The sequence below is a fragment of the Hibiscus syriacus genome, unplaced genomic scaffold, assembly GCF_006381635.1.
Source record: "Hibiscus syriacus cultivar Baekdansim isolate YM2019G1 unplaced genomic scaffold, ASM638163v2 tig00110809_pilon, whole genome shotgun sequence".
Taxonomy (NCBI): domain Eukaryota; kingdom Viridiplantae; phylum Streptophyta; class Magnoliopsida; order Malvales; family Malvaceae; genus Hibiscus; species Hibiscus syriacus.
The window spans coordinates 66539-80127 of NW_024062869.1; the positions used below are offsets into that span (position 1 = coordinate 66539).

Genomic DNA, 13589 nt, shown 5'->3' on the forward strand with positions numbered 1-13589 from the left:
ATTTCATTCATCTTTAAAACAAGCTATAAATTTTAAAAACTTTTAATTTAATCCTCAAATTTCACCAATTTACTTAATTAACTCGTCTAATTTCAATTAAAATTATTATTAGTTTTTTTCAAATTTCCAGATTGTTACAATTTCAGTGTAAAAAACAAAGCGGTTTTAAATGAGTGGTATGGAGGTATGGAGTCGAACCCAATAGTTTTTGGAGGAGAATTATTGATGCTAAATACTATGCCAAATTGCCAATGCTTTAGATCTTGTTCCGGCTCACAATTTGAATCGAAACACATCGTGGATATGGAGGAATATTTCGAAGCCTTTATTTAAATAGCGATGCTATTTATACAAGAAACCTTCGGCTTGCTATTGGTGATGGTAAGCACATTAACTTTTGGTCCGATCCACGGGTTGACAATGTCCCGTTAAGTGTCTTGTGTCCAAGAATATTTGCACTTGCGTTGGTGAAATCCGGTAAGGTTTGTGAGTTTGGTTCGAAAGAAAATGGTGTTTGGTTGTGGAATATTCCCCTTCGGCGTCGTCTTTTTATTAGGAAATTGAAATTTGGTGGTTCATTTTTTAGCTACATTAGCAGCGCTGTCAGGGGCTCTTTAAGTGCTGACAGCATCAGGTGGGCAGGCAGCTCTAATGGGAGTTATACTCCAAAGGCTTATTGCGACGGATTTGCTGTTTTGGGGTCCAAATCGAAGTAAATTCCATCTCAACATCCTTCATGGCGGAATTTAGAAGGTTTCTCGCCGTGGTGGCGGGGCTTTCTGCTTTAAGGTTTTACGGACTGAATATAGTATCGATACTATTATCAAAGTATCAACACTGCCTAAAATTATTTTTGGTAAAGCAGACTTTAAAACTTTTCACTATCCTTCAAAACTTGTATAAACACTATATAATCATGTTTATTACATGCCAAACATCATGCTTAAAATTAATGCATTGATTTTCAGTGTTTTAATCCGGTTAATATAAAATTTATTGATAAGTTCAATACAAATATTAAAATTTATTGATATAACAATTTACCCGAATATTAAAATCACAAAACAAAAGTACATTAATTTCCCAACAACCATATTTTGAGAAAGAAAAATAATAAACGAGTAACAAAAAGTTAAGTTAATCTAGTTTTTCATTTTAGTTCCTCTATTTTAAAATTTCAATTTTAACCTAGTCATCATATATTTAAGTGAAATTTCGTTATTAATCGTGTCGACAGTCATTTTCGTCCGAGTTTGCATATATTATTTATTATTACTATTACTACTATATTATTACTATTATTATTATTATTATTATTATTTATAAAACTCGAAGGCCCAGAAGCAGATACACAACCCGGAGGCCCAATTTACAGCAGAATCGGTCCAGGCCCAAGAACAGATAACCCAACATGCTCAAAACCCATTTAGAGTTTTCTGCTAGGGTTTTTTACACAGCTCTAGCTGTCAGATCATCACCACCGTCCGATCAAAAGAGATCCAATGGCCCAAATTTGTCCAGGAGAAACCCTAGGGTTTCATTATAACCATAGGACTATTCCGGCCGCCACCTCCAGGTGCCCCAATCCAACGCTACCATGCCACCGCCGCCTCACTAGAAGGATCCAGAAGAAGCGAGATCACCGCACACCTCACAACTCTAGGGTGAATCACCACCGTAGCTCCGGTGACACCGAATCTTCATCATTACGAGCAGTACCACGGGTCCTATAAATAAGACCGATCCTGAAAAGGAGAAATGAACAACAATAGACAGAGAGAAACAACAACGAAAAGGAAAGACAAACCGAGAGAGATATAAAAAATAGAGGCAAACAACGACCCACAACAGCTAGTAGCAAACTATAACATCCTCAATACCGGGTTAATGACTAAATTGTAAGACTTCAGAATTTGGTGATTAAATTAGAATAATTGAATAGTTCGATAACTTATTTGAAAATAATTCCTGAAGGGTTATTAGTAATTATTAAAAGAATTAAAGGGCAAAATGGTCATTTAACAAGAAAGATATTTTCCCCCTTGATAAGAATGAATCACATGGGGGAAAGAGAGATTTATTTGAAAACTCTCTTCTTCTTATTGCTTTCTTCTTCCCCTGTGTGCTCAAGCCAAGCAAAGGTGAGTTATTTGATTATTTGTTGATTTAAAGTTTGTGTTTTGATCATTAGATGATAACTAAGCTTAAGAAAAGCTTAAGTTATCTTAAAATCAAAAGATAAAGGAGTTAGGGAAGATTAAAGATTTGGAGTTCTTGAGTGAAATCTTTAAATAGAGTTTATAATAAGAATTGAAAGTTGGATTTGACTTGTATCAACCTAATTAAGGAATATGAAGTATTAGAATTGGATTTAAAACATGTTAAAAATTGGGTATGATTCTTGAAGTTCATAAAGAGGAGAGGATATTAAGGTTAAAGATAAGATAAATGGATAGAAATGAGTTTAAGCATGTATATGTAAGTTAAGAACATGAAAGGGAAGGAGACATGAAATGTTGAAGCTGAAAAGAGTGAATTTTCGTGCTTAAAATGTGATTTCTGGGCAAAGAGTATCAGTACCCATTCAATAGGTACCGATACCCCCTTGAACGAAAAATCACAGAATGAAATAAGGGTACCAATACCTTAAGGAGTGTATCGATACCCCCTAAAGGAAAAATTGAATATTGATTTATTAAATTCGTTTAAGTTAATAGCATAGAAGTATAAGGTTTAGGCTTCTGATAATTGTTTTGAAAATTATATTTATGTAGATACAGAGCCTAAACGAGTTCTAGAACAATTGACAAGTAGGATTGATTGAGGGAAAGACAAAAAGATATATGTGAGTGCATATTAGTAGTATATGATGTTTAATGGAAATAAGACTTGTTATAAGTCTATTTTAGATAGTAAAATGCATGAATTCATAAATAGAATAATGTGTTGTGATAATTTATATATGTTGACATGTTGTTGTGTATGTCACATGATTTATGTATACATATATGTTAGTGTGATGAGTCATATAGTACCAATGATCGGTATGATTATATGAAAATATGAAATAAGTTATATGATAGAGACATAAGGAGTTGTATGAACATATGATAGGTGACCATACATGCTACATGACATATGTGATCAATTATAGAAATAAGTATAATAGAATTATACGAATAAATGTAAAGTGAGATGAGTTATATGATATATATTAGGTATGTGAAGGAAGTTATGCAAATGTATGTTAGTATGATATACTTGAATTATGTGTTTATGAATGAAATAGTATGAGTTATATGAAAATAAGTAATGTGCTTACATGATCACAAGACATAAGATTTACGAAAGAGAGTATATATGTGATACGTAGAAGTGAATCATATGTTTATATGAATATGAGTTATGTGATGTGAATAGATGAATATGTGAATATGTGAAATGATAAAAGATAATGCCCATGATATGTGATATGAGAGTTAGGGGTATAGTTGGCATGCCAAGAGTCGAGAGTTTACCTATGTTCTTCGGGACATATTAACAGTTTACCTATGTTCTTCAGGACATATGGACAGTTTACCTATGTTCTTCGGGACATATGAACAGTTTACCTATGTTCTTCAGGACATATGGACAGATTATTATACGAGTTGTGGTGACAACATATGTGTACACAACCTCAATGTACTTACATACCTTGAGTTCTCAGTAATGTACATGGGCTAATAAAAAGATAATAGCAAATACAATATATATTATGTATATGCTTTTGGTGATATGAAATGTTTCACAGGAATTATATGATGTTATATGATACACAGAAATGATAAGTATAAGATCATATGATAAATGGGTTAATGATAATGATGTTGATAATGATGGTATATGTACATGTATGCATTCTGTTATGTGAAATGTTCTATGATTTCTATTATATGTTTTATATGCCTCACTAAGTCAACGACTTAGCGTATGATTGTTTCATACGTAGGTTCCGAGAAAAGGATGAGTGATAAAAGTTAAGTAAGACATGTTAGTTTCTCCTTTCCAAAGATCAGATCAAAAAAGAATTGAATAATATGTATTTTGTAATACTGATTGTGGTTGGCATGCAAATAAAGATTTGAATACGATATGCTCTGATCGAGTTTTGTAATGTTTTAAACGTATTTATGTAAATGATAACTTTATAGTAATGAAAGTTTAAGTTTTTATGAGTTTTATATATGTTTGGCCGAAATTACTGTAGCAAGGTTTAAATCACAGTAGCAGGGTATCGATACCCCTGTAGCGTTTTGGAAAATTTTTGTGCATCAGTAATGTTCACACAGTATCGATATTATTTGCACAGTATCGGTACTATTTGCACAGTGTCGGTATTATTCATACAGTATAATACTATTCATAAAAACTTTTTTCCTTAAATTTGTTATAACGAAATACAATTCAACAGTATATTATTGTATTTTCTTAATATAAGTCCAAATGTTTTGATATTTTGTAAGAATATTGTTTTAAAAGTCAATGTGACATTTCGGACTCGTATCCGGGTCGGGTACGGGTTGGTGGTGTTACACAAACCGGAAGAAAAAAGAAAAGGAAGAGAAACTTACCGAGAAAACCGTATCATCATCGGAGCATCGGGTTTTCAAAGGTCTAATCTCAGATCTAGGCCGATTAGTTGACGACAACGGAGAACGTCGGTAAATGGCGGTCGGCGGTGGCCGACTATCCCTCCGGTGGAGGTTTTTAGAGAGAGGCGAGAGAGAAATTTTGCTTCTTTCTCTTAGAGAGAGAGAAGAAAAAAAGAAAATGAAGGATAATGTCCTTAAAGGCCGGTTTAAAGGCTATATATATATATCCCTTCCCAAACAACGCCGTTTTGAGGAAGGGCTTCTGTGTAATTCGAAGATGGGTAAACTTCGCCCGCAATCCCTACAATTTGTAATCTTTGTATTTTGGTCACGAAATCAGGTTTTTGTGCATTTTAATTTTGTATTCGCATTTTACTTTATTTTATTTTAGTCACTACCCGTATATTTATGTATTTTTAGGTAAAATTGCATATTTAGTCCCTATTATTTTAACAATTTATATTTTAATCAGTATAATTATTAGGGTTACATTTTCAATACCTAGTCTTTTATGATAATTTGAATAATGACCATAGGTTTTATTATTTTTCAATTTAATCTCTTAATTTTAACACTTTTAATTTTTAATATTACTATTAGTTTATTTACACTTATAGTACCTAAAATATGAAACATTAGTAATAGTAATCTAGAATTTTGATATTTTCACGTTTTAATCATTAAATTTATTACATGTACTCGGGTTATTTTATTTTATACAATAAATCATAAAATATTTCCTTAATTGATTAGGAAAATATTTTAAAAGATTTGTTGGTATAAAATAATATCCTTAATGTTTTTTTATGGGATTATAGGTTAAATTAAATACAAATTTGTAAATTTTACTGCAAAGACATTAATTAATAAATAAATATACCAATTTAGGGTATTATGGGGTGCTAATCCTTCCCCACATGTAACCGACTCCTGAACTCATTTTCTGGTAAGGAGACAATTTTTGTGTTATTTTAATACTATTCTTATGAATTTTATTAAAATAACATATCATTTTTTGGTGACCAATCACATCTCGTTAAATGATTGGTGGCGACTACTCAAATTTGTGTTTTATCTTATACAAGAAGATAAGCACTTATTTTTTTTCGAGACAACGACACTTTGTTTTTCGCCGGGCAAATATTGTCTCGACAAATCGTTTTAGTTAAATTTGTTATCAATCTTTATATTATTAATAAGTAGTAACTTTATTTTTTTCTAATTCAATTATTTTAGAACTTATAATTTAATTATATTATCATTGTATAGTTTGTATTTTTAAAAATTTAAAATATAAAATTAAAATTGATAAAATCAAAATATAAGATTAAATCTATAATTTGTGGAGACTGACAAATAAAAAAAATACAACAGCCACCACCAAATCTCTCAATTTTTAAAGATAATCAAGTCATTAAAATTGATAATCTTACGTTTCCATAAATACTCGAGTCTCAGTGTGCAGCCATTAGTTCTCTCATAAACCAAAAGCAGAAGAAAACAAGAAAGAAGGAAAAAGAAATGGGCGCAATAGCCACCACCAAATCTCTCAATTTTTGCTCATCACAGGAGCCCCTTTCATTTCTCTCATTAACAAAATCGAAAACCCTACACCCCAATGTGAATTTCTCGAAGACCTCATTAAACCCCCATCCACGTCTTGCCGTAAGAGCTTCTTCAGCCTCCTCCACCGCTCTCAATGACTCGCCTAATCCCACTCTTAGCAATTACGATCATCAACTTCGAGTCAAAATCCTCTCTGAATCACTCCCATACATCCAGAAATTTAGGGGAAAGACCATTGTTGTCAAGTACGGCGGCGGCGCCATGACATCTGCCGAGCTCAAGGCCTCTGTTGTCAGGGATCTCGTCCTTCTCGCATGCGTTGGCCTCCGTCCCGTCTTCGTCCACGGTGGTGGTCCTGAGATCAACGTTCTGCTCAATCAGCTCAACATTCCCTCTCAGTTCCGCGATGGGCTCCGTGTGACCGACGCCAGGACCATGGAAGTTGTTTCCATGGTCCTTGTTGGAAAAGTTAACAAAGACCTTGTCTCTCGTATCAACTTCGCTGGAGCCACCGCCGTCGGCCTTTCTGGTATGGACGGCCGTCTTTTAACTGCCCGGCCCAGCCCAAATGCTGCACAGTTGGGGTTTGTCGGAGAAGTTGCGAGAGTGGACCCTACAGTCCTTCAAACGCTCGTGGCTAACGGAAGCATCCCGGTGATTGCTTCAGTGGCTGCGGATGAGTACGGGCAGCCTTACAACATCAATGCAGACACGGTTGCTGGTGAGGTCGCGGCGGCATTGGGAGCAGAGAAACTGATCCTGTTGACCGACGTCGCAGGGATTCTGAGAGACCGAGAGGACCCTGGAAGCTTGGTGAAAGAGATTGATATAAAAGGAGTGAAGAAAATGATTGAGGAAGGGAAGGTGGGTGGTGGAATGATTCCGAAAGTGAATTGTTGCATTCGATCCCTTGCTCAAGGAGTCACCACTGCTAGCATTATTGATGGTCGTGTTGAGCACTCGTTACTTCATGAGATTATGACCGATGAAGGCGCTGGAACTATGATCACCGGTTAAACATTGGCATTCTCTTATCTTTTTAGTTAGTTTTAATGTTGTAAGTCTCATTTATTGCTACAAATTTCAATGCCTTTTTTTGTATTAGTTCCTGAATAATGTTCCTTTTCGAACTCAATTGTAAGATGTTGAAATTTGCCGACTCTGGTTCGAGCATTTTTCTGCTTCAATCTCGCCTGGCAAGAATAAAATGGGTAATGGGAGCTGAGCACAATTCAATTAAGCTGCATATGTATGATACTGTCGGAGGCTGTAGCTTTATGTGTCAATTACTCTGCCTTGAATCACCTTCCTTAACTCTGCGTTCCTCTCTTTGTGTGCTTATATCTTTAATATTTTTTTCTTTGCATAAAGTTTATTTGGAACTCCGGGTTCCTCTCTTTGTGTGCTTATATCTTCTTTGCATAAAGTTTTATTTGGATTCTCCCTCTTTTCTTTGGCTATGCTATTTCTTAAATATAGGGATGTTTTAGTTGCTTTATGTTTCTGGTTTATTGGAATATCAAGTTGCTTCAGTCACCCTTGTTTGTATGGTAGATTAAGGAACTCCACAGGTTCCGCCTGTGGAGCTGTATTACCTGGATTCGGGGTGAGTTTCATATGTTAAGCACAGGTATGTTTCACCTTTTTGAAAAGGTTTCCCCCCCCAATATTTGGAGAATCATACTGCATACTCGTGTCTAAATATGTATAAAACATGTGTACTTTAGGAAAACAAATAGTCTAGGTAACTGGTAACATAGTTATAGAGTGGGTTATTTTTATTCTTTATCTACAAGCAGCATTTTCTACCCCCTTTATTTTCTTTCAAGTTGCTTTCCACTCTACCAAGCAAAGCCTTAGGGGTGCCTTTTTTGACCGAGTTATTTGCTGTGTTTCCTCATTGCATTTTAAAAGCTTGCAATATATGAGCAAGCTAAGGGAAAGAAGTTAATAATCAACGGGAAAGAGTGATAGAGAAAGGGGAACAAAAGTTCTAGTGAAATGAAATTTAGAAATTATTATTGTTAAAAAGAAAAGTGAGAAATGTAAAATTAATTTTACATTTGCCTAAGTAGATTGTTATATATATATATATATTTTGTAACCTCCTACACCAGTACGACACACAGTCGACCAATGAGAGTGCCCCATAGAACCACCGAAGTGGCTAACCAAAATCTTTTCTTAAACAAAATAGTTTATATTCGGGAGCTCCCATAAATAATTATACAAAATATACATAGCATCTCTCAAAACAAATAATGACTCGAGTATACAAAAATAGGGAAACCGAATATACATGCCCTCTAAAGGACTCGAGACGTACTCTACTTTGTTTCCGGTCTAGATCTACACTGCAAAAGGTTCTTCAAGTGCTCCACCTAAGAATTTGAGTAAGAAAACAAATTCCAAATGCTGAGCTAACTAGCCTAATGCCACACTAACAACTAAATCATACTAGCAGGGGTTCATTAATAACATGCTTTAATAACTGATAAAAATACAGTAAATCTAATCAATTCAAACATTAGTGAGTATCCTTGCGATACTTACTCTCTACGTTATGGTAGACATCATAGTGCAGCTGAGGGATTTCTGCATCTTGGAGCTGACGCACCCCTCTAGTCTACCAAGGATTTGGCCCCCGGAATCTCTACATCAAACAACACACCCCGACTAGCCCACCCCTTGAGAGGGTTGGACCTTGTGCCCTAGCTATTTAGTTTTAAGGGCCCTGCACCCTACCTAAGGATATCCGAATTGATTATATACTTTGACACCCTAAACTAAAGGAACTCAGGTGTCTGAATCGTTTCCCGAGCATCAAACAATGCTAGTTTTATTTGTCCCTATTTTATCTTGTTTCTACGTTCGAATTAATCATTATTATTGTTCCACTTGTAGTCTTATTTGAAAATAATTAAAGTTATTGGGAACCTCATTAGCCTTTTAAATTTCTCTAAATTTCTAGCCCAAAATAACTTCTTGGTATCGATATTGGACATACAATATCGATACTGCTTGTCGGGTATTTATACTCTTACCTAGGTATCGATACTCTAGCACTAAAGCACCTATTTCATTTTAAAAGGGAAAGTTTTGATACTCCTATGGGGAGTATCGATACTTGGACCTTGGGTATCGATATTCCCTTGATTACCGATACCAAAATTGCATTCTAGAATTTGAGTTTTGATATCAAGTTCACCAATTTCGATACCAACCCTCAATATCGATACTCCACCAAGGAGTATCGATACTGCCCTCATAAATTTCATAGTTTTTAAGCCTGAACATGAACAATATCGGTACTGATCCCTCCAGTACCGATACCTACACTCAAAAATGCCTTATTTGGGCACTTCAACTCACTCACATTGCTACCTAGAGGTTCCCAATTGTTCTTAGTGTCTTATGTATTCAAGTAGGATCATAAAAGAGGCTTTAAACATGCTTATGACTTCAAAACATAGAATCTACCATTAACATGCTTCCAAAGCTTTAAATCTATCTTATGCTATCATAAACTATTAATGGCCCTCTAAAAAGTATGACTATAAAATGGTTGTCCCTTTTTTCCCATATGTATGGGGTAAGGGGGAGGTAAGATAGTAGGCTGCCCCCAACACCAGGTTGAGAGCAGCTTCCGTAGGAGACCTCCAAATTATGAAATGCCCTCCGTGGGACTTGATCCCACGACCTCAAGGTTTAGAACCTTGTGCTCTACCAACTGAGCTGGAATATCGAGTAAGTCTGGTTGGTTCTTGGAGGAAAGAACTTGAATTTAGTTTCTTCCTACATGGCCATTCTACTTTCAGCTGAAAACTGATGAGTGTTTTCCCTGTCCTACAAAATCATGCTAATTAAAACATAAAACAAAAGAAATAGAAAACTCAAAAAAATGCAAATCTATGTTGCTCTAACTCTTCAATTCTGTTTAGGTAATTGTATCCGACATCCGTGTCAGACATTTTCAGAAATGGTTACAGAGATAGTTCCTCTAAGGACCCTTCAAATACATATTGAAACTTACAAAAAGATTACATACCCGTGTTTGTCATGTGCCTGTATTGGACACTCCCATGTCTGTCTAAGTAACATAGATGCAAATGATACAAACATCATTACTTATTATAAGTGCTTCAACTCAGGTATGCTAACAAGTGTGGGTCACCAAGCTTGTAGGTTTGACGGTCTGTTCCTTTAAATGTGTCGTAAAGGAAATATATATTCGGAATATGCTTGACTTTCCAATGATCCAAGCCTCCATTGGGCAACAATTTCCGAGCGAATTCCTTGGACATATCATTAATTGATAGAGCCTTAAGACATTTTAGATAGGAAATGCTAGCAGGCAATTCTTCGAATTGAGGGCTAGGTCCAAATTCTAGATGTTCTAGAAGTGTTAATGTTCCTTCATCTATTATCAGTCTGTTCAAGTCACTTAACCCGCAAAGCCCCAAGTCCTGGAGTTTCTTGAAGTGATTCTTTTGAAAATGCAGTTGAGCTCCATTGTATCCCTTATAATTATATAATAACAATAAGTTTGGTAGAGCACCAAGGATTTGAAGTGAATCATCTGATATTCTTGACCATTCCAATGTAACTTTTGTGAGGTTCCTCAGTTCAGAAATCCAATCAGGTAACTTCATTAATCTTCCTCGAAGCCTTAGATGACGAAGAAAAACCGGAGGAGATGATATCAAATTTAGCTGAAGAAGCTCTTCCTCTTTTATGGCAGAAATTCGCAATGATTGAAGGTGGGTCATCTGCTCTATTGCATCACATACATCTTTCCCATTTTCTGATTTTAGTTTGGTGATGCATAGTTTTCTCAATTGCTTCAATCTTGCTAACTCATGAAAGAAGTTACCACCACTGTAGGCCTCCAGGTCCACCTCATAGAGCTTTTCCAAGGACTCTAAGCTCCCAAAGTTACCATTTAACTTCATCGCTTTTCGAGTATTGATATTGTAGATGCTTTGTTTATCTTTGTAGTAAGCTACAAGATATTGAAGATTGACGAGCGTTTTGATTTGACCTGGTAACTCGCTTACAAGAGAACGTTTTAGATCCAATGTTTGAAGCTTATGTAATTTACCAACTGATTTAGGGAGCTTTTTCACCTTTGTATCTCTGATGCTCAAGTATTTCAAATGTAATAGATTTCCCAGTTCCTCAGGAATGGAAGTCAATGGAGCTCCTTCAAAATCCATTTCTTTCAACAATTTGAACTTTGTGAAGAATAAGACGCATAATGATTTAGGTAACTCTTCTATGTCAAAGAATATAGCTAAATGAGTTTGACAGTTACCGACCGTCACTGGGGAATTGTTTGATTTGTTGCAGATGGAAAGATATCGAGCTACTCGATTATGACTCGATAAGTTTGCTGGACATGTTTGAATGAAACTCAGTTCTTCGGCCTTGGAAAGAACAACTTCACGCATCAAATCATGGAGCTGGCAGTTCCTAACATCGCCAATAGAATCAATCATTGATACTTGAACCAAGCTTCTGTTGATCAGCTCGGTTAGGTATGTCATTGCAACTTCTTCTAAGGTCATACCGTGTTTTCCTTTTACGAAACCCTCTGCGATCCACATCCGAATCAGCCTCTTGCAATTTATGGAACAATCTTCAGGAAACATGCCAAGGAACAAGAAACAACCTTTGAGATAGTAAGGCAGATTGTAGTAACTAAATGAAAGAATCTGTTTTATATGTGAAAGATGTGGGCTACTTTCGAACTCGGCACTGAGGCTATCAAGTAAGCGTTTCCAATGAAAACCATCCTTGCCTTTGGTTGCCAGAAGTCCACCAATTGCCACAATTGCAAGGGGCAATCCTTCACATCTTTTGACTATCTCGAAAGCTAAACCTTTCAGCTCTTCAGGGCATAGTCTATCTTCATCATTCAGGAAAGCAGTTCTGCATAAAAGCTCCTGGGCTAGTTCCAATGGAAGAGGTTCTAAATTATGGACATGGACAAGTGAAGATTTCTTGCAAAAGTCAGCAGCGTTCATATTTCTTGTTGTCATCAAGATCCTACTTCCTTTGTTATTATCCAATAAAGTATGTTCCATATCTCGCCAAAAAAGTTCCTCCCATACATCATCAAACACAACGATGTACCTTTTATCATACAGATAGTCTCTGCATTTGCTTATCAACTCCACACCATCCATTGTGCCAACACTAACGGGTGGCGACTGCTTTCGAGACTCGTACATCTGCCTCAGCATGGTTCTTAACAATGCTTCAACCTTGTATGATTGAGACACCGTGATCCAAGCATGGCAGTCAAAGTGTCCTGCCACGACTTGATCATCGAAAACTCTCTTAACAAGGGTCGTCTTTCCGACCCCTCCCATCCCCACCACCGAAACAATCATGCGTCTGAGCTCTGCATCTGCCACTCTATGGGCCAACTCTTTTAGAGAAGAATCGATCCCTACGAGTGCTTCACTGTCGATAAAATGCAGCCCCATTCGAGGATTTACTTGTCGTCTGTTGTTGCTCTCGATACCATCGAATGGAACACTTGGCATGGTGTTGAATTTAAACCCATATCTTTCACTTCTTTCCTTGATTCCAACAAAGCGTGTTTTGATCTCTCTTATCTTTGACGCTGTTCGACGTTGCCGTTTCACGGTCTTGACCAGGTGAACTATTTTGGCCAAGGAAGCCGCCATTAAACCTTGCTGGCGGTGTTGAGTAACGTGATAAAGCATGTATTCATCCATGACATCTTCAATCTGGTAAGCCACTTCCCGTACATGTTTGACCCACAGTTTCAAGCCTCCATTGGTATCCTCTTTTTCTGCCATTGAATCCGCGTCTCTAAGGAAACAAGCACTATACTCCAGCTCAATCATGATGTCTTCAACTTGTTTCTTAAGCCCTCCAAAAAGTTTCACCTCTGCACCAAGGAATGAAATTAACTGCTCCAGAACCATACCCACAGCTATCTCGGCCATCTCGCTTTCAATTCAAACAGAACGTCAAGTCTTTACTTGTATACCAATACCCTGTCTAAACTCCCAAACAACCCACTAATGGCTTTTGGCATCATCAAATTATTGAATATGTGTTGGACCAGTACTATCAATTTGACTACTGTTTCACTAGTCGGAAAGTTGCTGAACAAGTGGGGCCAGATTTCTTTAATGTTAAACAAATGCCTACCAGTTTGGTCACTTTTTCACATTGGAAAATAAATGCGTGAAATTGAAGATACGATCAATGAAATTCGTATTTCCAAGTGTACCCGTCGTCTGATATCAGATCCTTCCCTTCATACCATCCAAGGGTGTGGATTGGACCAACAAACTGTTTCCATCCTTGACCCAAAATCCTCAATATTTGAAGGGATGAGCATGATACCTG

The 13589-nt window shown here is 36.4% G+C and overlaps 2 protein-coding genes across 2 annotated transcripts; one reads left to right on the forward strand and one right to left on the reverse strand.

The window, feature by feature from the left end:
* The first annotated feature begins 6099 nt into the window (after positions 1-6099).
* Positions 6100-7268, forward strand: LOC120141516 (acetylglutamate kinase, chloroplastic-like). The gene has a single exon (XM_039156360.1). It carries the CDS (start codon positions 6156-6158, stop codon positions 7215-7217), a length of 1062 nt encoding a protein of 353 aa, XP_039012291.1. The 5' UTR covers positions 6100-6155; the 3' UTR covers positions 7218-7268.
* Positions 7269-10066: 2798 nt separating this feature from the next.
* On the reverse strand, positions 10067-13180 carry LOC120141515 (disease resistance protein RPM1-like). Its single transcript, XM_039156359.1, has one exon. It carries the CDS (start codon positions 13178-13180, stop codon positions 10343-10345), a length of 2838 nt encoding a protein of 945 aa, XP_039012290.1. The 3' UTR covers positions 10067-10342.
* Positions 13181-13589: the final 409 nt, after the last annotated feature.